This window comes from Mastigoproctus giganteus, chromosome 1 (assembly GCF_048544385.1).
Source record: "Mastigoproctus giganteus isolate SK-2022 chromosome 1, ASM4854438v1, whole genome shotgun sequence".
In the NCBI taxonomy this organism is placed as follows: Eukaryota; Metazoa; Arthropoda; class Arachnida; order Uropygi; family Thelyphonidae; genus Mastigoproctus; species Mastigoproctus giganteus.
In genome coordinates, this window is record NC_143575.1 from 147,434,119 (window position 1) to 147,462,112 (window position 27,994).

Sequence of the window (27,994 nt, forward strand, 5' to 3'; positions counted from 1 at the left end):
CTCCTATGCTTATCTTTGGTGACACTCTGATTTCTAGGCAAAATGATATATCTTTTTTTGGGGAATTACCATGACTTCTAATCTCTCTTGGCACAAGCACATTACAAATATTGTCCTATGCATCTAAAAAAATTGATTTTCTCTTTTGGTCTTGGTGTTACTTTTCTTCTAAACAGCTGTTCACTCTGTATAAATCGCAAATCCACCCTACCATGGAATATTGTTCCCACATCTGGAGTGGTGCCCCTCCAAAATTTCTCAAGTTTCTAGATTCCATTCAGAATAGGGCAGTTAGGTTAATTAATGACTCATCTCTAACAGAGTCTCTCCACTTGCTGTCTCATAGATGTACTGTTTCTGCTGCATGCCTTTTCTACAGCTATTTCCATGGGCATTGTTCTTCTGAATTGGCTTCTATAATTCCCAGTCTTTCTTTCAAAACAGTCCGAAAACGTGCCTCCAGCAGCCAACATTCATTTACTGTCCAACTTCAAACTCACAGAACCAGTTTTTCATTTTCCTCGTTTATTCATTCAACTGCCGGTTTCTGGAACAACCCTCCTTCATACGTATTTCCTGAAAATTACAGTCTACAGAAGTTCAAGTCTAATGTCAACAAATATCTTCTTTCGTCTTCCCAAGCATGGTACTAAGTACTATATGTCCTAATACCTCTCGTGTTTGGAGTTTTCATAAAAAAAAATAAATTTAATGCTTTTATAATTTATTAAATTTATATCTATGATGTCTCAAGATGACTCTGTTCTTAACAAAAAAAAAAACAACCCAGTGACTGATGCACTCATAAATTTTATTATGCCACGTAATTAGCATGCATGTGTACACCTTGCCTCTGAGGTGACGGACTGCCTCTTCCATCTCTAACTTATGAACCACGCTGCAGTCATCAGCAGCAGTGAGAAAATCCTGTCATTTTTAATATGTATAAGTGGCTGAAGAAATGTCCACCTAATAAGTCAAGTGATGTGCAGCCTAGTACAAGTAGAGATAATGGAATTAATATTAATAAACACCCTGGAAATGGGCAGACTGACAGCATGGAAAAGAAATCCAAAACCTCTTGGACAAGGCAGTATTATGAAGATTATTTAAAATTTGGTTTCATCTGCGATAACCACATGCCATTGTGCATTATCTGTTTTGAAATGTTTTCAAATGAATGCATGAAATCATTGAAACTGAAACGGCACTTAGATTGTGTGCATCCAGAATACTCATATAAACAAAGGAATTTTTCATTAATAAGAAAAATGAATATATTTCCTCTAGAAAAAGTTTTGTAAACGTTGTTTCTGTGAGATTTTGCAATGAAGACTTGGTTATGGCTTCATATGATGTTGCTGATACCTGAGACAGGAGATCCTCATACCATTAGGCAAAAAGTTAATACTTCCCACACTAAAAGCAATTTCATCTCACCTTTATAAAAAGAAAGAAAATCAGCTGCATTTACTCTCCTTATCAAATTATATGGTGAAGCGTAGAATTGTAGAAATGGTGAATAATATTGAAGAAACTCTCATAAAGTACATTCAATTTTTTCTTTACAACTAGATAGAAGTACAGACAGAGTAGATAATGCCAATTTAATGTGTTTTGTAAGATATGATTTTAAGAACACTGTCAGTGAAGATTTTTTGTTTTGTAAACCCCTACCAATGAGAACAACGGCTGAAAAACTTTTAAAATTAATCAATAATTATATAACTAAAAGTGGAATCAATTGGAACAAATGTGTCGGAGTGAGTTGCGATGGCGCCGGTCAATAGCTGGTTCCCTCATGGGACTTTAGCCGAGGGTCTGAGAGGTGGCACCAGATTGTGAATGGGTGTATTGTAGTATTCACAGGGAAGCGTTAGCTATAAAAAAAAAAAAAAAAAAAAAAGCCTTTGGTTTTGAATACAGCTATTCAAGAATGTGTCATATTTGTTAACTATATAAAAGCTCATTCCTTGAATTCCAGAATCTTCTATTACATGGTGAAATTCAATGGTTTATCAAGAGGGAATGTATTGAAACGACTAATCAAAATAAAGAATGGGTACTTATTGTTTTTAGAGCAACATCCTTCATCAGCATAGGATGCAATATTGAATTTAAAGACAGGTTTAATGATTTTAATTGGTTAATTAAAGTGTCCTACTTATGTGATATTTTTGGTGTTGTAAATGCCTTAAATTTAAATTTACAAGGTATTGCTATAAATATTTTTAAAGTTCAGGAAAAGTAGAAACAGCTACAAATCAAATTCATCTGTGGATACTTCAAGTTTAAAGGGGGAATTGGTGCCTCCATAGCCAGGTGGGCAGGAGCAGCAGTGCATAGCACACGCTTCTTGATTAGGCCGGGGTTCGAGCCTGTGACCACCAAATACGGAGGATGCGGAAAGGTCAGGAAATGACCACCACATGTCCCCGGAGCAACATGGCCTTAGTTGCTAATGCTCCTAGAAAACCAAATAACAAACAAACAAAGTGAGAATTATAATTTTCTTCCTAGTTTAACTAAATTACAGTAAAGTATGTTCGAAGCAGCATTCCGGCTGAGATTTCTATGGTGATTAAAGAATATCTCTTGGAATTGAAATCAAACTTTCAAGAATATTTTCCTCCAATTGACAGCAGTAAATTGTGGATTCAAAACCCATTTACTTTTAATGTGGAGCATGTAGAAGAATTCTGTCTCAATGAACAAGAAATTGATTCTGTTATTGAACTGTCATGTGACACAGTATTAAAAGATCGCTTCAGTCAGATCTCATTGATAAATTTTTGGCTAAGTTGCCGTGAAGAATATAAGCATTTATCAGAAAAAGATCTGAAATTTCTTATGCCATTTGTAACAACTTTCAAATGTGAAACAGGATTCTCAACATTAGTGTTTTAAGAAACAAATGTGGAACAGATTGGACATCGAGCCAGATTTGATAATCAAGTTGACATCTTTTCCCCCCTGATTTAAAATTACTATGTGATGGAAAACAACATCATTCTACTCATTAAATAAATATTTATTTGCCCAAAAACAGACCCAAAAATATGTCAATTTTATGTTAACTTTTGATAGTAAACTTTTCATAATAAACAAAGAAATGAATTACCTATATTTTATTTATATTTGCTGATAGGGTAACAGGTATCCTGTGTGTTATCAGACACTCAGCCTAAAACACTGATGGATCCAATATCTCTCTCTATTACAGAAGATTTAGGAGAAGTCCGGTTGGCCTGCCTCCCTAAAATCCACTCATGCACACCTTCTCGATGGTAAGCCCTGTTACGTCACTTAGGTGGCAACGAATGTGTAGAGTGGTTCTCTTCAAGACGCCTGGTCAGCGTGAAGAGGAAAAGACCAAACCCTCCAGCAATGAGAGCACAACAATACAAATGGCCCTCAGTCCCCAGCAGCTTTCACTCTCCCTCTTACGGCAGCGAGAGAATCAGAGTGGAAGCAGAGGGTGCTAAGAATCTCTGGGTACGACCAGGCTGCCATGCACGGAAATTGAACTTGGCCTGTTATAACGTACGATCACTCATCGGTGAAGACAGGATATTAGAGCTGGAAAAGGAATTAGAAAATGTGAATTGGAATATCATCGGTTTGGCTGAAACAAGAAGAAGAAATGAATCACTTATAAGTTTATCAAGTGGAAATCTGCTGTACACCAATGGAAACAGTGAAAGGAGTGAAGGTGGAGTTTGGTTTCTGGTCCATAAAGATTTTAAAAACAACATTTTGGAATTCAAAAGTACATCACCAAGGGTGTCAAGACTAATACTCAAGATTTCTAAGAGGTACAAGCTAAAGATTATAATGATTTATGCACCAACATCGAGCCATGATGATGAAGAGGTTGAAGAAATGTACACTGAAATTGAGAGTCTTCTAGATGAGCAGAAAACCCACTACACTATTATTATGGGGGACTTCAATGCTAAGGTTGGAAAAAGGCAAAACAGCGCAGAAAGAGGAACTGTAGGAAATTTTGGAATTGGTGAAAGAAATAAAAGAGGTGAAAGACTTGTGGAATTTGCAGAATCTCAAGGAATGTCAGTAATGAACACTTTTTTCAAGAAAAGGGTGAACAGAAAGTGGACATGGAAGAGTCCAAATGGATTAACAACTAATGAAATCGATTTCATCCTCACTAACAGAAGATATATTGTGAATGATGTTACCGTCCTGAATAAGGTAAATGTTGGAAGTGATCACAGAATGGTAAGATGTACACTTGATATAGATAAAGGAAAGGAAAAAACTGACTCGAGTAAATAATACAAAGGTCTTTGAGATAACAGAGGAGGAGAAAAAGCAGTATGTACTGGAACTTAAAAACAAGTTTGAGCTTCTGCAGACTGCTGAGGACCAAGATATCGACGAGGAATATTACAACTTTCTGAAAGTGATAAAGCCCAAGAAACCTATAGGGAAACAGAAATCCAAAGAAGAAAAAATTAGTCAAGAAACACTTGTCATGATGAACCGAAGACGAAAAATGAAGAGCGGGAAAAACACTGACAGGGAGAAAATTGAGTATACTGAGTTATGCAAAGCCATTAGAAAGAGACTCAGAGAGGACATAAGAAGATTTAACACAAGAAAAGTAGAACAAGCATTAAGGGAAAACAAAGGATTTAAATCAGCAGCCATGAGCAGTAATACAGAAAGACAAATGATACTGAAACTAAAGAATAGCGATGGTGTATTTATAAACAGCAGAAAAGGCATAATTCAAATAGCAGAAGACTACTATAGAAAATTATACAAGGAGCGAGGGAATGATACCAGCAGTGGGGAAGATGGATTGCAAAGTAGCAACACATACGACATACCCAATATTCTTCCTGATGAGGTAGAACATGCATTGAAGAAAATGAAGAATCGGAAAGCCCCGGGGGAAGATGAAGTTATTGTAGAGTTGTTAAAATTGGGAGGAAGAGACATAACACAAAAACTGGCAAGGCTCTTCACAAAGTGCATTAGAAAAGGTGTGACGCCTAAGCAGTGGAATAATGCAATCATAGTTTTGCTGCATAAGAAAGGAGATAAATCAGAAATTGGAAATTATAGACCAATTAGCTTGTTATCCAACATCTACAAGTTGTTCACAAGGGTCATTACTAACAGATTAGAAAGAATACTTGATGAGAATCAACCGAAAGAGCAAGCTGGCTTTAGGACAGGATTCTCAACTATGGATCACCTTCACGTAATATCACAGCTAATGGAGAAAGCAAATGAATATAAAACATCATTATGCCTGGCATTTGTGGATTATGAAAAGGCATTTGACTCCATACAGCATAAGGCAATGTTTCGGGCACTGGAAAGACAAGGCATAGATACTCCATATATTATGATTTTGAAGAAAATATATGAGAGTGCTACATCCTTTATTAGACTAGACAAAGACAGTAGGAAATTTAAAATCGAGAAAGGAGTTCGACAAGGAGACACAATATCTCCGAAGTTGTTTACTGCTGCCCTTGAGGAAGCTTTCAGAAGATTAGACTGGTCGCAGAAAGGAGTCAATGTGAACGGAGAGTACCTAAACCATTTACGATTTGCAGATGACATTGTGGTCATAAGCCACGATCCCAAAGAATTAGAGGAAAATCTTAATCAGTTATGCACAGTTAGTAAGGATTTTGGACTAAAGATGAATATGGCTAAAACAAAAGTAATGATGAACAAGTATGCCATGGAAAGGGAAATAATGATTGAAGGAGCAGTAATTGAAAAGGTGGAGTCATATACTTATCTGGGACAAGTTATTAGCTGTAATAATAATAAATGGCTGGAAGTCAAGAGAAGAATAAATTCTGGATGGATAGCATTCAGGAAATATAGTCACATACTGAAGAGCAATATCCCAGTTTGTCTGAAACGTAAAATAATGAATCAATGTATACTCCCCACCATGACTTATGGAAGTGAAACTTGGGCACTCACCAAAAGAATGGAAGAAAAGCTAAGAACTACACAGCGAAGAATGGAACGAATTATATTGGGAATCAGACTGTTAGATAAGAAGAGAAACACATGGATTAGGCAGCAAACTCAAGTAAAGGACATTCTTATCAAAACTAAAGAACTAAAATGGTCTTGGGCAGGACACATAGCTCGAAGACATTATGACAGATGGACTAAGAAAATAACAGAATGGTACCCAAGAGGAGCTAGAAGAAAACCTGGAAGACAAAGGCGGAGATGGATAGATGAAATTCATGAGTTTTTGAGTAGTAAATGGATGGCCAGTGCTCAAAACAGAAGGAACTGGAAAGTTGCTGGAGAGGCCTTCATCCTGCAGTGGATTGAAAATGGCTGATGATGATGATGATGATGATGTTAATGAATACCTAATGGCATTATTACTGGTAAAATGTCCTAATGGTTGGGTCATTATTTGTTGAATTTACGAGTATAATTATTGAAAATACATTAATTTATAGCTATAGGTGGGCTGCGGAAAAAAAAAAAAAAAACTGAAAACACCGGTCCTCACTTGAAAAAGTTTGGAGAACCCTAGTGTAAACAATAAAGGTATATCAGCAGTATAAAAGGTATATTTTTAAATAAGACTAAATAATTAAAAACAGCAAATACATGGTTGTTGTCAGATAAAATCTGACAGTGTATAAAGCTCAGTCTGGTGACTAAAAGCAGTAAAATATGAAGCATGTTTGTCCTTTATATTTTGGCCACTCGGTTAGAATATGCTGAATAGTTAAAACATTTTCACAATTCTCACACATAGGAGAGTCATCTGCCCTCAGCATGAATGAGTGTGTAAGATGATTGTGTCCTATGTGGGGGCAATCAATAATTTCCTCTCTGGTTCCTGCACAGATTAGACTGCAAGTTTGAATTACAGACTTTATTTGATAGAGTTTGTCTGTGACTTGCCCACTAAGATCGTTGCCACTAGAAGAATAATTTAGAGAGTATCATATCCCTTTAGTCTGTATAGGGGACTAAACAGGCTTTGACTGTTCTGGGCCTGTGCTGATCTGGCTGTATCATCTGTTTTGGAAAGGTGATTTTGGATATTAGTCTTAGTCTTGAGTTTGATAAATGAGTTTAATTTATTTCTCCAAATACTTTTTTGGAAAAAAAAAAAGTTATGGTTATGTTTAGACTCCCCTACCCCTTAACAATTTCTAAATAAAATGAAAACTAAGATGATTATTTTTTTTAGAATGAAAAAAAAAAAAAAATGCTTATATAATTTATTAAATTTTACTTAAACTTGCATGATCATTCTTTTAAAATGATTTATTTGTTTTAGGCTGTCTAAAAGCATATGCTTTTAAAATTTCAGTTTCCCAACTTTTTTTTTTAGCTAAAAGCCAAGTAATATTTTTTACTTACACCAGTCATTTGCATTTCTAATAAAAAAAAAATATATATATATGTATATATATTTGTATATATATATATATATATCGCTATTAATAATTACTAACAAAGTTTTTTTCCTCTTTTTTTGATAGTTTGTTTCCATGCATATGCACTAAAGGAAGACAGCTATATAAATCGAGAAGAAATTCTTCAACTTTTGAAACAGACTTTACCTCAGGTATTTTGATAATATTGTATAGATTTGTGTATAAACCTATGGACTGCTCTCAGTCTCCAGGGTTGATATTATGTTTCAAAAGAATCATGATGTATTTTTATTATGATTCTTTTCAACAAACTTGACCACTTAAATTAATTCAGTTTTTATATATTGCAACATATATAAAATGTTACAATTTATTAACATATGTGAATATATTGTAACAGATATCGGAAATGTTTAGAAAAACTAATTTAATGGAAAAAAAAGAAATAAGCATTGTTATTACTCAATTTAAATTAAATGTATTTTGCTTTCTTTATCCAAATGTTGAAATAGTAATTCCGGAAATCAGATAATTGTATGTAATATCATGATGTATTGACTATGACATTATTTTCCCTCATTATAAAAAATGTATGACACTTTATCAGATTGAGCACGTTACCGGAAGAAAAGAGTTTTAAAAGCATATAACTCTATTCTCCCATTGTAACACTCCAGCTTATTGTATACATTTATGTTGCATAAGTAGATAATTCATTAAGAATATGGACTGTTGGTATTTATGGTAAGTAGATGTGCCTTGTGGAGCTCTTCATAGCGATAGCAAAGAAGTATAGATAAGAGGGGATTAGAGCAGGATTAATGGAGTAGGGCAGCATTTCAGAGGTTATTTAGTATATTGTAAAGTTTATTTTGATAAAGTTTTTTTTTTTTTTTTTTTTTTCTGTAATTGATTTTTTAATATTATAAATATAATTTTTTGAAAGTTTCTTTTATTAATATTTAGTAAATTTTACAATGATTGTTACAAGATCCGTCTTAAACACTTCGTCAGAGGGTACCATGACTCATACAGAAATAGCCTATGGTGATTTCCATGTGAGTCATGATTTTATCCTTTGCAGAACCTGTGGCATATATTCCAAGGTCGACCTAGATAATCATAGCTCACGTGGAGCTTCTTTACATTGTCACCGTTGTGAGGAGTGTACCAGTTACAATTTGGTGCATTGCTAGAACAATTTGAGTCACTGAAAAAAATAGGTGCTTGCCCTCGAGAATAATATAACTGGGAGCTCGTCAGGGACTCACGGCTATAGTAACTTAGTGATGCACTCCCGATTCGGGCCCCAGAACAGAATAACCAAGTGCAAACTACTCTGGTTTAAAACGACTCAGTTCTATTAGGAGACTCCATTGTCAGGGAAACGAGAAATATTTTTTTTAAATAAGGATAGGTGGACTAGAACCAGGGTATGTCTGCCGGGAGCAGATATTAATGATGTCACCAACAGACTGTCAGATTTTAAGGGGGAGGTAAAGAGAATATTATTATTCATGTGGGGAATAATGACATTAAGCATACACGATCTGACGATTTGTTAGACAAATATAGGACCATGCTGAAAAAATGCTGTGAGTTAGGTCACAATGTCTGCTGCAGTTCTGCCCAGGCACAATAGGAGGGATTATATGCTGAAAGCCTTGTGGATTAACTCAAGACTTGAAGGACTCTGCAAGGCTTTTGGGGGGAAATTTTTATCAGTTTGGCCCACACTTGTAGGTAGAAGGAATCTGTTTTGTAGAGATGGGATACATTTAAACAAAGGTGGTGCAAGAGTTTTTGCAAGCATCGTTGAGAATACCTTAAAGGTTCAGGGGAAACTACTAGTTTGGGAGGGACAAGCGTAATATAGATACGCATTTATCGGATAATATTGGTCAAAATAACACTTGCACATATCTCAAGAGTTCTTGTTTGTTACCACAACAGAATATATTAGCAAGATGCTCTGAGTGCAGAAACGTTCAAATGAGCAGGTAGCTAATGCCAGGGAAGTGAGCTTAAATAACTTTAAGGAGTGTGTCAGGGTAGTTAATTATACAAAAACAGTTTGTTGTTTATACAGTCATTAAGTCTTAATTGTTTATACAGTAAAAGTAAAGTAATTAAGTCTTAATTGTTTATACAGTAATGTCAGAAGTGTTGTCAATAAAATGAGTGAATTTGAACTGCTGGTTAGGATAAGTAACGCTGACATAATAGCTTACGGAAATGTGGTGCCACCCGGAGATAGGGAATGATGAGTTTCAGTATGGTATGTATTTAGGGAAGACAGAAGGGGTGGTGGGGTCATGCTTCTTATCAAAAGCAGCCCGAGCGCGACAAAAGCGTTCCCTGACTCAGACGTTTCGCACCCTAGTATAGAATCTGTATGGTGTGAGATAGTTGGAAGCAAAGGTATAATGAGAGTGGGAGTAATCTACTGGCCAGGCAATTGTGAAGATTATGATGAGAGCCTCTACATGCAAATGGAATGGGCAAATAAGTGTGAATGTCTTAATTATGGGTGATTTTAATTTGCCTCTAATTGATTGGAGCAAATGGGAGGGAAACTCCACATGGGGACAAAATTTTTAAATCAACTAGATGATTGCTATTTGTATCAACATGTCAGGGAAAGTACTAGGAAAAACAATACTCTAGACCTCATCATCACTCATGAACCAGAAGGCTGGAAGTACAGGAACCAGTAGTAGAAAGTGATCACAGAGTTCTAAGGTGCACGATGAAGAAAGAGAGAGAGAGAGAGAGAGAGAGAGAGAGGTAGCAGTAGCCAAAGGCAAAGGAATGGGTTATAACTTCAGGAAAGGAAATTATGATGGCTTAAGGTGCTACGTGGCCTCTATAAACTGGGTATATATCTCACAGAGAGTGAATACAATTAAACTGTGGTATACCTTTAAAACATTAATCACAGAAGCCTTGAATGCTTATATGCCATTAAAAAATACTCCACGAGGAGGATTCCAAGTTGGATGAATAATGAAGTTGCCATATTACTTGAGCAGAAAAAGACAGCATGGAAAAGTTAGAGCAGTAAAAAGCACAGAAGCATATAACAGCTACAAATTGATCTGTAATAGTGCCACCGAAAAGGTTAAGCTGGCAAAGGCAGATTATGAGAAGTCGCTGGCAAAGAGTGAGGATAAACCAGATTGGATCCTTATGTAATGGACATGGTATAGTATTAGATACCCCAGCTGAAGTTGCAGACGAACTCAACAGTTACTTTGCATCAATATTTACAGAAGAAAAACCTTTTGTGTCAATGAGAAATTATGGGAGTGTAGTTGAAAAAAAAAATGTAATTAATGATGTTGAAATTTCACATGTTTATTTAATGAAAAAAATTTTGAGTCTTGAGGCCAGTAAGGCTCCTGGGATTGATGGCATATACCCTATAATCTTAAGAGGTGGCAAGTGCGTGCATTGAATCATTGAAGCTAATTATGAGAGAATTACTGGACTCGGGAGTGATTCATTTGGATTGGAAAAGTGCCAATGAATCTCCAATACATAAGGGCAGGTTCTAAGAGTGAAATGGGAAATTACAGGCTGGTCATTCTAACTTTAGTAGTAGGGAAAATCATGGAGATGATGATCAAGGGTGGAATTCAGGATCATTTAGATAGAAATGGAATTCTGAAGGATACTCAACATGGTTTTGTAAAGGGAAAATTAAGTTTAATTAATCTAGTTAGCTATTTTGACAGAATCACTCAAGAGCTGGACTTAAGAGGGAATAATTTTGACATAGTTTATTTGGATTTCAACAATGCATTTGACTCAGTCCCACACGAGCAGACTGAGTCAAATGACACAGTCCGCTCATGCTTAGTTTATAAGTTGGAACAGGTTGGAATCACAGGGAAAATCCATAGCTGGATGACTTCAGGGCAGGAGGCAGAGGGTTGTGATAAATGGTTATTCCTCAGATTGGGTTCATGTAAGAAGTGGAATTCCCCAAGGATCAGTATTAGGATCACTGTTGTTTTTGACTTTCATAAATGACATCGATGAAGGGATAGAGGGCGTGATGTCTAAATTTGCAGATGATGTAAAGATTGGTATAGTAGTTAATGATCATGGCCAAGTAGAGCTTCTTCAGAGTGACCTAGACAGACTTCAGGGATGGTCAGAAAAATGGCAGCCATGCTTTAATCCAGCAATGTGTAAGGCTCTATTACACCTGGGGTACAGTAACCCCAAAATAACTTATGCACTTGGAGTTGAATTAAGCCGGTAGTGGAGGAAAGGGATTTGGGTGTTGCGATACAGTCAGACATGAAGTTCTCCGAGCATTAGCATTAGTAGATGCATTTGATGCAAGAAAGCAAGCTTATGCAGCATCAGCCAAAAAAAAAAAAAAAAAAAACCACTTCCACTTCACCCCTCTGTTCGTTCAAAATACCTGTCCAGCTGAGCCTTAAATTTATTTAGGCTATCAACTTCCACGACAAGGGATGGAAGTCTGTTCCACCAACCAACCACTCACTGGCTAAAGGCAAATTTCCACACATCTATCCTACATCTGTCTTTCCTCAATTTGAATTTATGCCCTCTCAGGTGATTATTCTGAGCGAGAGGAAGAATCCCATCAGCATTGAGCATGCTCAAACCATTCAATGATTTATACACCTCTATCAGATCACCTCGCTGGTGCCTAGTCTCCAGACACTGTAATTTGCAAAACTTAAGCCTTTCTTCGTAAGAGCACCCCTTTGTTCCATTCACTTCAAAGTTATTCCCAGCAGCTCTACATCCTTCTTGAAATGAGGCCTCCAGACCTGTATGCAGTACTCTAGGTGTGGCCTGACCATTGCCTTATACAAGGGAATAATCACCTCCTTATCCCTGCTAGAAAAATTCCTATATATCATTGACAATACACCATGAGCTACTCTTGCAGCCCATCTGCACTGCTCAGAGAACTTCATATCTGCCTGCACAACCACCCCCAGGTCCCTTTCATTCTCTACCACTGTCAGTGTAGTACCACAGAGTTGATACGTTGCTCTGGGGTTGCTGTTTCCCATGTGTAGTACTTTACATTTATCAATGTTAAACTTCATTTACCACCTCTCAGCCCATCTGCTCAACCTTTCCAGATCCTGTTGCAGCAGCATAGTGTCAGTAGTGTCTTTGACAACCCTGCCTACCTTTGTATCGTCTGCAAACTTCGACATTAAGCTTGATATACCATCATCAATATCATTTATGAATACAGAAAACAATAATGGACCCAACACTGAGCAGTGTCCATTGATTACCACTCTCTCTGTCTTCTCCCCCTCAGCCACCCCTTTATCCATAGCAGCAATTTGCCTCCAATGTCACACTGCTCCAATTTGTGCAGCAGACTTCCATGTGCAACAGTATCAAAAGCCTTTCTAAGATCCAAGTATATAATATCAAAGTTATTCCCTGCATCCAGTTCCTTTTGACTGCATCATAGTATCCAATCAAATTGGTCAGGCAACACTTCCCCTTAACAAAACCATGCTGTGTCCGAGCTATAACTGAAGTCTTGTCTAAGTGATCCTGCAGTGCTTCTTTAACTAGTGCCTCCATTAATTTTCCTGGAACAGAAGTTAAACTCACAGGTCTATAATTGCTTGTGTCAGCCTTTGATCCTCCTTTGTGAATTGGGGTCACATTTGCACATCTCCAGTCTGCGGGTACCTCCCCTGAGTCCAAGGAAGCTCTCATAATTATGGCTAAGGGTTTGCTTACTTCCTCTGCTGCCTCCTTTAATATAACTGGATAGATCCCATTCACCCCAGGTGCCTTTCTTGTCTTTATCTTCAACAGTTTCTCCTCCACTTTACTCTCAGTTATTACAAGATTCTCTAGCTTACTGCTAGAGTTGAATACACCCCTGGCTTTCCCCTCGCTAAATAACTCCTCATGTGTGAATGTCGATGCAAAATATTGATTTAGTTTGTTAGCTACCTGAGCAAGATCATCAACAGTTGACCCATCAATATCAAGTGGACCAATCTGATTCATCCCCTTCCTTCTAGAGTTTACATAAGTAAAGAACTCTTTGCTGTTTTTCTTTGCATCCCTTGCCAAAGATTTCTCGTACTCTGCCTTCGCCTGCCTAACCTCCTTTGTAACTTGATTACAGATCAACTTGTATCTATCATAGGCTTCTGTGTCATGTGTTAATTTGTATGTATCCCATGCATGTTTCTTCTCTGCCATATGCCTCATCAGTTCATCTGACATCCATTTAGGCCTAAACCTTGAACAATATTTCTTAGTTGGTATGTAAAGCCTAGTAGCTTCCAAGATAAGTTCTTTGAATGCTTCCCATTTTGCATTTGCTGTTGGTAACATCAGCAGTTGGTCCCACTGTATAGAATTTAAATACTGTCTCAGTCCATCATAGTCGCCTTTACGAAAGCAATAACCCTTCCCTTTACCCCTAATGGTAGTTACCTCTTTGAGTAAATCACACTTCAGCACACTGTGATCACTGCCACCTAGTGGTTCATTTATATGCAGATTCTTAATGCATGAAGAATCACTGCTGATAATCAAATCAAGAGTATTCCTCCCTCTAGTTGCCTCCCGAACATGTTGATGTAGAAAACAATCATCCAATAAATCCACAAAAGCCTTGCTAGTGACCAGCCCCCAAACTCCAGTCAATATCTGGGAAATTAAAATCTCCCATTATAAGACTCTCTGATTTACTGGCCCACTCTATTTTCCTGTACAGTTTCTTATTATACTCATCAAAGTCATTAGGCCTATAGCACACTCCTACTCTCAATTTTGATCTCCCAATGCTTATGTCACACCAAACTGACTCGACACTGCACTGTCCAGCGATGTCCACTGGCTTCACTTCCTTGGATTTTATGTATTTCTTAACTAATAGCATAACCCCTCCTCCCTTCCTAACCAGTCTGTCCTTTCTGTAGACGTTGTACTCCCCAAATTCCAGTTCTGCATTCCTTACATCTGTGTGACACCAGGTCTCTGATATCCCAACAATATCTGCCTTTGATATTTTGAGCAATACCTCAAATTCATCAAATTTATTTACTAAACTCCTAGCATTGGTGTACACGCAAGTATACATGCACCTATTTCTATTCTTAGCTACCCTAACACAACCCATGTGTTTATTGTACCGCAATGACTCCCAGCAGTCTCTGAAATATCCTGAATCTTGTTTTTCAGGCTTATTTCTGCTCATTCCAATAGAAGCAGTGCAAGAATCTCTTTCACCTCTGCCAGTGGCTACTGTTAATCTATTCGTCTTTGTATCCCCCCAAGCTAGCAGTTTTCCGACCCACCTAACACTGCCTCGATAGCATCAGCAAATATTCTTGCACCCTTTCTATTTAAGTGTATCTCATCCCTGTAGAAGCAGTCTCTCCTGTTAACAAGTACAGTCCAGGCTGAAAAAAATTCTACCCTTTGAGCCTTGCACAATCTTTCCAGGGCCGAATCGATTGACAAGGCTCTCATCATACATTGTAGACAGGTTGCAAGGAAGGCCCATGGTGTCCTATTGATGATTTATCAAACAATTGCTAATAGAGATAAGGACTTCATAATTCCATTATATAATGGGATTATTATATTTTGTTAGACTACACTTGGAATATTGTGTTCAAATATGGTGACTGCATCTAAAGAAAGACATTGTTCTTCTTGAAAATGTCCAAAGACAGGTAATTCGCCTGTTGAGATTGACAAAAGGGTGTCCATATGAAGAAAGACTTTGAATATGTGGGTTACAGAGCTTGGAAACTATCCACTTTGGAGACTTGATTAAGACGTGTTTAAGGCTCTGAGAGACATAAGCAAAATGAATAAGGACGAAATTTTAATGGTTATAAATGATTCTAGAACTATGGGCCAATATTTCAAGTTACAGGGGGGGGGGAGTTGTTTAGACTGGATTGCAGGAAGTTTTACATTAGCCAATGAGTTATAAATTACTGGAATAAGTTACCTACATGGGTGGTAAAGGCTGACAGTTCAGGGAAATTCAAAGGTCAGCTGGATAATTACCAATGGGAGGAGGGAAACACATGGGTTGTCTATTTCCTTTTCTCTTATTATTATTATTTTTTAAATTTTCTTTTTATTTTATTTTATTTATTTATTTTGAATTATTATTATATTTTTGGCTGGTGCAGCATAAGCCATAGGCTTCCTTACACCATGTGTTCATTGCTAATACTAATATATTGAACCTGAGAGTTAATATTTGTTTATTTGAAAATAACAGAATTAATCACTTGCATGCTTTGATATTGAAATGACATATGAACTGTGTCTGTGTGTGTGTGCAGGGCATCCCAGGCAAGGTCAATAATAATTTAATAGTGTTCTTAGGGTGATTCTAAGAAAAAAGCCTATATGAACGTAAGTCCAATTTATTCCCATTTTTGAGATATTGCCTTTGAATAATTTCGGACAAAGTCGGAATATTACAGAGCTGTGGATCTAAATAAAACCAATTAAAATAAATAAAAATTATGTTTATTGCAAATATTAACCCTAGTTATATACAAAAATAATCAAATCTAATTGATTGTTCAAAATGCTGGCTACAAACATCCAGGCATTTGTGAAGATGCATTATTGTTTCAAGATAAAGACATCTGAGGTTCTGCTTTGCTCATAATTCTTCTGCAACTCCAAGTATCCATGCACACAATTCCTCTTCGGTCTCAATTTCATTTTCATGAAAGTTGGTAAATTGCATCTGGTTGCGCAAGTGAAAATGATAAAGTAGCAGTTATGGGACGTAGTAAAGATATCATGAAATTTAAAAAGGGCATGATTGTGGGAGCTTGCACATCACATGCTTCCATATCAGAAATGGCATATCTTATCAGTTGCTCACAATGGTTACCCACTGTGGTTAAGGTGTACAAAGAATGGTGTCGAATGGATCCAACCACCTCCTGCCAACAGAATTGTAAAGGATTATTCAAGGCGGATGTTCGTGGTGAGCAAAGTGTGCAGCTTGATGGATTCAACAGCAGGTCACCGTGTGACAGTTGACATTGCAGTACAATATGGGGGAGTGATAGAAAAATATCCCAAATGATGATGTGCTACACACTCACACGTATGGGTTTCTGCAGCAAACAACGCCCTCTCCTCGTATTGTTGACACCACAACAGTAAATGTTTGGTGTCAGCAACACACTGGTTGGACACTGGAAACAAATGTGCTGTTCGGATGAGTCCAAATACCTAGTGCGACATGCCTTCATGTGTGGCACAAGCAACAAAAGTCCATGGACCCACCATACAGGCAGATTTTTGTGGTAGTTTAATATAGGGCACGTTTTGCTAGCAAGAATTAGGATCCCCGATGTGTATGGACCAAACGTTTCACTGGTGAAATCTACTGGCAGCTCTTGGAAGACAGAAACTGTACCTAAGACGATAATGTGCTGTATCATTGGGTCTGCACCGTGCACGAGTAGTTAATGGAACACATCATCCATCTTGATTGGCTTCCCAAATTGCCTGACCTCAATCTAATTGAACCTGTGGGCTGTTTTGGAACGGAAAGTGAGGCAAATGGACATGCAAGCATCATCTATTCCAGTACTATAGAAAGCTTTTCTTGCAGACCTCTACTGGTGTCTTCAGACATCTAGTGGAGTCAGTGGTTAGGCTGATAGCAGTTGTTATCTGTGAGAATGGTAGCTCAACATTGTATTAGGTAGGTGGTCACAATTCAGTGATCACTGAGTGTATGTATAAAAATTATCTTTATTATGCACTAAAAGAAGTGTACAATAACTTAGTAGTATATAAAACCTGTCATGGTGAGATTCCGGGGGGGGGGGGGGGGCTGATTGTATTATATTTAGGCATAACATGCAGGACATACTTTCAGGATCTGCTCAACCTGAAAACAATGAAAAAAGTTGATATAAATGTGTTTAATTTTGAAAATTTATGGAGTTATGGCTGTTTGAATTTAAAAAATAACCATGGAGTTTTTAATAGTAAAATAATAAAAAGAATATGCAGATACATACCTAATAAAATATTTATTTGTATTAGGTATTGCACATACCTAATATAAATAAATATTTGTATTAGGTATTGATTTTTTGATGTGAAGCATCCTTGGTGTCATCTACAAAAAATTCAATCGAGTAAATCTGATTGGTCACGAGAAATGCATCAAGGAAGTGACATCATCCGTGGCTCCCACCATTAGTCTCTGCCAGGCACTCAAGTAGTGTGATTAGAGCATGTGATGCATTTTTTATGACCAGCACAATATCTCGAGTTCTAGTGAATCAATTTACAAAATTAAATTGCCATTCATTTGAATTTTGTTGAACTACATTAGAAAAACACAATAAAACAAAAAAAAAAAAAAACATGTGTATCTTGTACACATGACAGATGCTTTATTTTATGTGAAAACATCCTTGGCTTGGAAGAGGTTAGCGAAATCCAAGACAATAGCCTAATTACCATTTGATTGTAGCTATTTGTTGAATAGTATGACATTACAATCATTGCAACAATACCCATATTTGTCATATGACTGCAACGATACAAATATTTGTCAAAAATTTCTTTTTTCGTCTTGCATTTTCATTACATTCCATTGTTAGGTCCTGTTATAGACGTTTTCACATCAATAATTTTGTAAAAGGTGTTCAACAATGTCGAAGTCAAGTGTTAGGCATTCTCGAGAGTATCAAGAAAGAATGAAACTGACAAGACCTAAGAAAATAAAGACAAAGGTAGCAATGAGTGCACGAGAACTAAAAAAACTATTGAGATTACTTAAAAGTCAAACAGAAATGAAGCATTGGATTTAGCAGTGCCTTCAACCAGCAATGCCACTGCTCCATCTAACAATGATGTATCTGAAGTGAGTATTAATTATGTACAATGGAACATTTCTCCAATTGCGGAGCAGGTGTGTTTAAATGATCAAGCTCCTTTTCTTATGCCGACTACTATTAACATAAGAATGTGCATTGAGAGATTGAAAAGAGATTTATGAAAAATGATCTCTGTTCTGTATATTTGCAATCATCTATGGTTTGAAAATGACACAACCAGCTGCTGAAGTAAACACATCAGTACCACTGTGATCATTGCTACCTTGTGATTACTTTATCTGCAGATTATTAATGCATGAATAATCAATGACTGCTAATAATCAGATCAAGAGTATTATTCCCTCTTGAACATGCTGCCGTAGAAAACAATCATCCAATAAATCCACAGAATTCTTGTTAGTGTGCGAGTTACCGATCCACAAGTTCCAGTCAATATCTGGGAAGTTAAACTCCCATTATATGATATTCTGATTTACTAGCAGGATACTTAATGATTTTGTAATAACTGAAAGCAAAGTGGAGGAGAAATCGTTGAAGTTAAACATAAGAAAAGCACCTGGGGTGATTGGGATCTATCCAGTTATATTAAAGGAGGCAGCAAAGCAACTAAGCAAACCCTTAGCCATAATTATGAGAGCATCCTTGGATTCAGGGGAGGTCCCCACGGACTGGAGATGTGCAAATGTATCCCCAATTCACAAAGGGGGAGCCAACCGGGCTAGCCGGGTGGGTAAAGTGCTTGCCTTGCGGGTTCGATTCCCGCCTCGGGCTTGGATCAAAGTACTGCAAAAACCTTGGGAGGTGCATTATGGCCACAGATACCTATGCGCCAACAACTACCAAAAAAAAAAACAAAAAAAAACAAAGGGGGATCGAAGGGTGACACGAGTAATTACAGACCAGTTAGTTTAACTTCTGTTCCGGGTAAAATAATAGAGTCACTGGTTAAAGATGCATTGCAGGATCATCTAGACAAAACTGCAGCAATAATTCAGACACAGCATGGGTTTGTTAAGGGAAAGTCTTGTCTGACAAATTTGATAGGATATTATGATGTGGTTACAAAGGAACTGGATGCAAAAAATAATTTTGATATCATATATTTGGATTTCAGGAAAGCTTTTGACACTGTTGCGCATGGAAGACTATTGTACAAATTGGAGCAGAATGGTATTAAGGGTAAGTTGCTACAATGGATAAAAGGATGGTTGAGTGGAAGAAAACAGAGGGTGGTAATTAATGGGTGCGGCTCTTCACGGACTAATGTTATTAGTGGAGTCCCACAGTTGTTTTGTATATTTATCAATGATATTGATGAAGGTATATCAGGCTTAATGTCGAAGTTTGCAGATGATACAAAGTTGGCAGGGTTGTTAATGACAGTAATGGCAGTGTGCTACTGCAACAGGATCTAGATAATTTGGGCAGATGGGCTAAGAAGTGGCAACTGAAGTTTAACCTTGACAAATGCAAAGTACTGCATATAGGTAGAAGTAACCCCAGAGAAACTTACCAACTGTGTGGTACTACACTTAAGGTGGCAGAAAATGAAAAAGATCTGGGAGTAATTGTGCAATCAGATATGATGTTTTCTGAGCAATGCAGACAGGCTGCCAGGGCAGGTCATGGGGGTTTTGTCAATGATATATAGGAATTTTGCTAGCAGGGAGAAGGAGGTGATTGTCCCTATGTATAAGGCAATGGTCAGGCCACACCTAGAGTACTGTATACAGGTCTGGAGGCCTCATTTCAAGAAGGATGTAGAGCTGCTGGAACATGTACAGAGAAGATTGGTGAGGGGAATGAAGGGATCCTCTTACCAAGAGAGGCTTAAGTTCTGAAAATTGCAGTGGCTGGAGACTAGGCACCTGCGCGGTGATCTGATTGAGGTACATAAGGCCTTGAATGGGTTGAGCATGCTGAATTCTGATGGGATCCTTCCACTTGTTCCGATTACGAACCTAAGGGGGCATAAATTCAAATTAAGAAAAGACAGATGTAGAATAGATGTGTGGAAATTCGCCTTTAGCCAGCGGGTGGTTAATTGCTGGAACAAACTTCCATCTGTCATTGTGGAAGTTGACAGGTTAAATAAATTTAAGGAGGCACTGGACAGGCATTTGGAGGGAATGGTGCGATTTTTTTTTTTTTTTTTGGCTGATGCTGCATAAGCTCATATACTTGCTTTCTTGCATCACATGCCACCACTACTACTACTACTACTACTTACTACTCTATTTCTCTGTTTGTTGCCCTCATCGGAGTCATTAGGCCTATAACACACTCCTCTCTTTTTTGCTTTCCCAGTGCTTATGTCACACCAAACTGACTTCACATTTCATTGTCCACCCATGTCAGCTGGATGCACTGCTTTAAATTTTACGTGCTTCTTAACTAACAGCATAACCCCTCTTCCCTTCTTATCCTATCTGTTCTTTCTTTCTGTTTTTGTACTCCCCAAATTTCAATTCTGCATTCCTTTTATCTGTGTGACACCACATATCTGATATCCCAACAATGATGTCAACATCCACACTTCAACATCCACGCTTTTGATGTCATCACTTCAAATTCATCAAATTTATTTATTATACTCTTATCATCAGCAAATATTCTTGCACCATTTCTGTTTAAGTGTATCCCATCCTTGTGGAAGCAGTCGGTCCTGTTAACAAGCACAGGCCATGTTGAGTAAAATTCTACCCCAAGAGTCTTGCACAATCTCTCCAGAATTGATTGACAAGGCTCTCATCGTATACTTGGCCCTTTCATGTCTGACAGAATTGCAGACACTTTTAAATTTAACCATACTTGCAACTTTTTGATAACCTGTATTTGTTAAGCATTTGTTAAACCCTGTATTTCTTCAGCAAGTCCTCAGATCTCCTACTCTTAATGTCATTAGTACCAACATGTACAACAATACCACCTTTCTTTTGCCCTTAAAAGATATCTGATAATGTTTGCCCCTGGCAGACATACCCTGGTCCTATTCCATCTATCTTTTTTCCACTATATTTCCCATTTCCCTGACAATAAAATCACCAAGAAAAGCTCCTGTGGGGCCAGCGCATTCTGCCTTGAAAATTGCCAGCATTGCCTGATGCATAAGAGTGAGCTCTAGCATTGAGTTGAGCAGCTGAGAGTTTGGTGGGTCTCCCATTTTAATTCCTTTGAGGGTATCTACTCTACTCTTCAATCTCTCATTGATGCCCATCAGAATGCTGAGTTGGTGCCTAATTTTTTTGCATTCTCTGCACCTGTCACACACAAAGACATCCTCCTTGGCTAAATCATGTTCTGTTTCAGAAGGTCTGCATACATTTCACACCTTTTTTTTTTTTTTTTTTTTTTTTTAGGCTGTGATGCATTGGAGAATTTCTCCCGAGCCACAGCACTCCCACTATTTTGTGCACGTTACTTTGCTGCTGTGGTCTGATGCATGATTTCCATTTAAATACAATTTAATTGATTAATTGACAATACTACACTAAGCTAATAGATTTCTAAATGCAGTGATATGTATTACACTATCTAGTTTTACGTTATACCCTTACACTATCTAGTTTTATGTTATACCCTTACCCTTACCCTATCAAGTTTGAGATAAATGTTATGCTGTACCATAAAACAATCACAATGTTAATTTAGGTATATCTTTAGCTAAACATAAAAAAGATATATGCCCAACGAGTGAACTCTGTTAAACCTTACTATTCCTCTGAAATACTGGATACTTTCTATGATATTAGTGCAAAAACACCAATATAATAGCGGTACAAAGAGTGAGTCAGAACTTACAAAACCACTAGCTAAATTTAAAAAATAAGCTTATGAATGTGACTAAAACACAGTTTAATATGTTACTTAATCAAGAGACTAGCTGATCCAGAAACCTCCTAGAGAGTTACTAGTAGGTTTGGTCTGATGGACTGTCTAGTGGCTGACTTGTGAGAACCATTTTAGAGCTGTTATATATATATACAGGGTGTTTCAGTTAAACGTTTCAGAACTTCTAAGAGGGGTAGGGTACATCCTGACAACTCGAAATCATATAGCAATGTGGGGTCGGAAATGCTTTCCTGAAGCGGTGTTGTACACAGAAGCACCATAAAGAAAAGAGACCGTAAGTGAGAAATCGTTTTAATAATACATGAAAAGAAGCAAAAGGTACATGGATTACCGTAGGTACATGGATTATCAAGTAGATAGGTCTAACCGGACCTATCTACTTGATCTTTCTGCAGCAAGTATTGCCACAACTTTTGAGAGATGAACAGATTTCTGCATCGACGCAACAGACAATGTGGTTCCAACACAATGGAGCCCCTGCCCATTATAGCGGAGATGTTCGTAACTACCTGGATGTCACATTTGGTCAACAGTGGATCGGACGTGGTGGTCCCGTGCGTTGGCCTGCTCGGTCACCCGACCTATCATGTCGACCTAACAAACTAAATGAATATTTTGCATCGACATTCACACATGAGGAGTTATTCAGCGAGGGGAATGCCAGAGGTGTATTCAACTCTAGCAGTAAGCTACAGAATCTTGAAATAACTGGGAGTAAAGTGGAGGAGAAACTGTTGAAGATAAACACAAGAAAGGCACCCGGGGTGGATGGGATCTATCCAGTTATATTAAAGGAGGCAGCAAAGGAAGTAAGCAAACCCTTAGCCATAATTATGAGAGCTTCCTTGGACTCAGGGGAGGTACCCATAGACTGGAAATGTGCAAATGTGACCCCAATTCATAAAGGAGGATCAAAGGCTGACACAAGTAATTATAGACCTGTGAGCTTAACTTCTGTTCCAGGAAAATTAATGGAGGCACTGGTTAAAGAAGCACTGCGGGATCATTTAGACAAGACTTCAGTTATAGCTCAGACACAGCATGGTTTTGTTAAGGGGAAGTCTTGCCTGACCAACTTGATTGGATACTATGATGCAGTCACAAAAGAACTGGATGCCGGGAATAACTTTGATATTATATACTTGGATCTTAGAAAGGCTTTTGATACTGTTGCACATGGAAGACTGCTACACAAATTGGAGCAGTGTGACATTGGAGGCAAATTGCTGCTATGGATAAAGGGGTGGTTGAGGGGGAGAAGACAGAGAGTGGTAATCAATGGACACTGCTCATCGTGGACTGATGTTATTAGTGGAGTCCCTCGGGGCTCAGTGTTGGGTCCATTATTGTTTTCTGTATTTATAAATGATATTGATGATGGTATATTGGGCTTAATGTCCAAGTTTGCAGACGATACAAAGGTTGGCAGGGTTGTCAAGGACACTACTGACACTATGCTGCTGCAACAGGATTTGGAAAGGTTGAGCAGATGGGCTGAGAGGTGGCAAATGAAGTTTAACATTGATAAATGTAAAGTACTACACATGGGAAACAGCAACCCCAGAGCAACGTATCAACTCTGTGGTACTACACTGACAGTGGTAGAGAATGAAAGGGACTTGGGGGTGGTTGTGCAGGCAGATATGAAGTTCTCTGAGCAGTGCAGACGGGCTGCAAGAGTAGCTCATGGAGTATTGTCAATGATATACAGGAATTTTTCCAGCAGGGATAAGGAGGTGATTATTCCATTGTATAAGGCGATGGTCAGGCCACACCTAGAGTACTGTATACAGGTCTGGAGACCTCATTTCAAGAAAGATGTAGAGCTGCTGGAATGAGTACAGAGAAGGGCAACAAGATTAGTGAATGGAACAAAGGGGTGCTCTTACGAAGAAAGGCTTAAGTTTTGCAAATTACAGTGTCTGGAGACTAGGCACCAGCGAGGTGATCTGATAGAGGTGTATAAAGCCTTGAATGGTTTAAGCATGCTCAATGCTGATGGGATTCTTCCTCTAGCTCAGAAAAATCACCTGAGAGGGCATAAATTCAAACTGAGGAAAGACAGATGTAGGATAGACGTGCGGAAATTTGCCTTTAGCCAGCGGGTGGTTGGTTGGTGGAACAGACTTCCATCCCTTGTGGTGGAGGTTGATAGCCTAAATAAGTTTAAGGCTCAGCTGGACAGGTATTTTGAACGAACAGAGGGGTGAAGTGGAAGTGGGTTTTTTTTTTTTTTTTTTTTTGGCTGATGCTGCATAAGCTTGCTTTCTTGCATCAAATGCCTCTACTAATGCTAATGCTAATGTCTTGATTTTTATTTCTGGGGTCATATGAAATCGCTAGTTTATGACACCCCTGTTGACAATGCTGAGGAGCTAGTTGCAAGAATCGCAGTAGCTGCCGAAGAAATTCGAAATTCGCCTGGAGTATTCCAGAATGTTCGGATGTCCATGCGTCGGAGATGTGAGGCGTGCATTGTAGCCCGTGGAAGAAACTTCGAACACTTACTTTAATCCATGTACCTTTTGCTTCTTTTCATGTATTATTAAAACGATTTCTCACTTACGGTCTCTTTTCTTTATGGTGCTTCTGTGTACAACACCACTTCAGGAAAGCATTTCCGACCCCACATTGCTATATGATTTCGAGTTGTCAGGATGTACCCTACCCCTCTTAGAAGTTCTGAAACGTTTAACTGAAACACCCTGTATATATATCACAATGATATCCATCATAACCTCAAAATACATCAATCATACTGCATGATGGGGTGAGGATTGCCGGAGCTTAGCTCTGGAGACTAAACATGGGTTCCCCCACTTCAAGCCTTCAATAAGCAAAATGGTGGTATTGCACCAGTTGATGAGAGTCATCTACCATGCAATATTGCATGGTAACACAGAGGGGCAACATTCCTCCGTGTGGTGTGGTGTGGTTACCACGCCTCATTCTGTGCTTACGTTGGCTAACACCTGGGTGGTCGCCTCCAGTATATTAGGTGCTGTATTTCAGGACTTGTGCACAGCGTTAGTTATACCCAAGGTTACTTACAGTCCCACCATCATGCCCCAGAGGCGACGCTGGGGCAATTGCAGATTTCTTACTGAGTTAGTAAGTGTGCCATACACAGGTATTGCTGTTTTTGTCCGAGGCTAAATAGCCAAAGCGCCGTGCTCATACCTCTGCAAGGCCTGGGGGTGGGCAGGTGAGGGGTTCCCCCTTGCCTGGCTAAAGTGAGCTTAAGGCGTAGAGGGGACGAGGAATTTTCTTTGATCATTTAATTCAGGAGGGGGCTATATATTCCTCTCCTGAGTTATATTGGAGCATTTCCATGCCCTTTGTTTAGGGTATTTATTTAAGCATTTCCGTGCCCTCTCTTTTGGATATTGGAGTATTTGTCTTGGTTAGGCACATTATTATTGTTTGAGTGAAATTCTTAAACCTCTGGGACCTTCACCCGTTAAACTTGGGTGGAGTTATTTTAGAGGCACATAGAATAGATTTTCTAAGTGCATTTTAATTATTTCATTTTGGCTGAATTGGATTAATGGCTCCTTGTTCACTTACAATATAGTTATTGATTGTCTGTATTGACCTTCAGTTTTTAATTGTAAATAAATTGTTTTATAGTACAGTTGTGTTCCTAGAAACCCTCGTGCAATGCAAAATCGTGCAATATAAACAACAGGGCCTATGGGGAAAATACGGTTAGGTGCCGGCCACCCAAGATTTAACACACATTTGTAACCAAAACATTACCAAACACAATAAATAATTGTAATAAAATACTTACCATACATATTTTATTACGACTATTATGTAATAAAATATTGCTAATGCTTTTGCTTCTATCATAAGCAAACTTGTTTTTTGTTTGATTTTCTATCCAAACAGATGACAGCTGTTCCATCTCTTCTAGTTCTTTGTGTCTTAATCTAATGGATTTTAATTATGCTTTGAGTTGTTCCTGCTATGAAAGTTGTTTTTATTTTCTCTGCATTCTTTGTAATTTTTGGCGTTCCCTCATTTAGGTCTGTAGCACGCGCAATATCACATGGTCTTTCCTTTCGCTCAAAGCGTTTCACAATTTCATATTTTTTCTCTATTGACAGAGGCGGACTGGCCATAAGCCTTACCGGGGAAACCCCAGTGTGATTTTAGCCATAAACCATAGTATGAGGCCACTATAAATTTTCCCGGGTAAGAATTTTTGATCCAGTCCGCCTCTCTTTATCGATATCGCTTTTCTTTTTCTCTCTGAATCTGCAGTGTCTTCACCAGGATGCTTCCTATTCACACCTTTTAAGTATTTTACTCATTTTTAGGGAATAAAGCACAATTACAAAACGAGGAGGCACTCTTGATACACATAAACTAAGCTGTGTGCGGGTAGCAACTGAATAAACAACACCGTAAAGGCAGAGATACACTATTAACACCTCACGTTTTACTAAAGCACATTTCTAGGGGTTACTACCATAAAACAATAAAAACAATTTCCAGTTGCGTTTCTGTTAGTGGAATATGTTACAAAGTCGATATAATTGCATTTGTGATTATACCGATAGCTGTAATTGTGTTGGTTTTTACGTTATTATGGTGAAGTGTTTCCCCTTCACTGATATAAAAAACATAAATACATTTTCAGAATCTTCTCTTCATTCCTATCGTGTTGCGTTCAGTTGGGGTGATTCCGGTCCGACTGCCATTTCTTGTAAACACAAAGGCGAATCGTGCATAAGCGAATTCGGTTCATGTTATATAAGATATCGTTCCCCTATTTATAAATCGTGTATGATCGAATTCGTGTAGTGTAAACACGTGTTATACGAGGACTGACTGTATACATTTAAAATGTCTTCCTCATATGAGGAAGATTTGATAGATGAGGAATTGATGGCAGCCACAAGTGAGCTTACTGAGGATGAAAGGGATGAAATAACAACAGAGATATTATCTCGGGCCCAAGAATTAACAGAAATAGAAGTATTTTCTGGAAGAGAAAGAACTCCGGTAAAGCAAAGGTCATCATCATTACCAAGTACTTCCCAGAATTTGCAAAAAAGGTTCAAAGAAGACAAAAACGAAAAAATTGAGTGATTCCAAAGGATCAGAAATAAATAAGTGTTGGAGAGAAGTGGAGGAAAAGAAAGCGTAAAGAGGAGAACATTGGTGAAAGAGCGGAAAAGGATGGATTTGATTACATGCGAGATGCAAGAGCTAAATTAAATTTGTTTCTTTGGGACGTCCAGAACAAGATTCCTACTGCAGCTATTAGGATTATTTTGGACAAGTGGGACAGTGTGGAAAAGAAAGCTCATGAAGTATACCTAGAGAATGTGATATTGAGAGATAGTTAAAAAGACAAGAAGAAAAGCAAGATAAAAAGAGTTATTCTTCTATTGTAAAGAGTAACTTGAATGATGTAGTGCCAAAGATTATGATAATAAAAGCAATAACATATAAGCATAAAACTAGTGAAGATGTTAAGACAGATATTTTAAATCAGATAAGGCCAACGTTATCAAATGTAAAAGTCCGGAATTTGAAGCCAATAAGAGACGGGAGTATTAGTTGAAGCAGAAACTTTCCTTTGCAGATGACCTTTCTAAGTTAAAAGCTTGCTCAAAAATCCAAGATTTGGTCTGAGATATACAATACCGAGGCCAGTTCATCCAAAATTAGTTTTATTTGATGTTGAACAAGAAGTTGAGAAAGAAGAATTGTTACAACAGTTATGGCAAAAGAACTTTAAAGACTGTGATATTAGTGAAAAGAAATTTAAAGAGGGTGCTGAAATTTTGACTGTTAATAGAAATAAGAACACTCGGTTGAATAATTGGGTATTGC

The 27,994-nt window shown here is 37.9% G+C and overlaps 1 protein-coding gene across 2 annotated transcripts in view; it reads left to right on the plus strand.

The window, feature by feature from the left end:
* Window positions 1-27,994, plus strand: part of LOC150091184 (calaxin-like) — a 175,641-nt gene that overhangs the window by 81,585 nt on the left and 66,062 nt on the right. For both annotated transcript variants that reach the window (XM_090382671.1, XM_090382664.1), the window contains exon 4: window positions 7,515-7,600. In XM_090382671.1, the coding sequence (XP_090238797.1) occupies window positions 7,515-7,600 (86 nt within the window). The remainder of the gene's footprint in view (window positions 1-7,514; window positions 7,601-27,994) is intronic.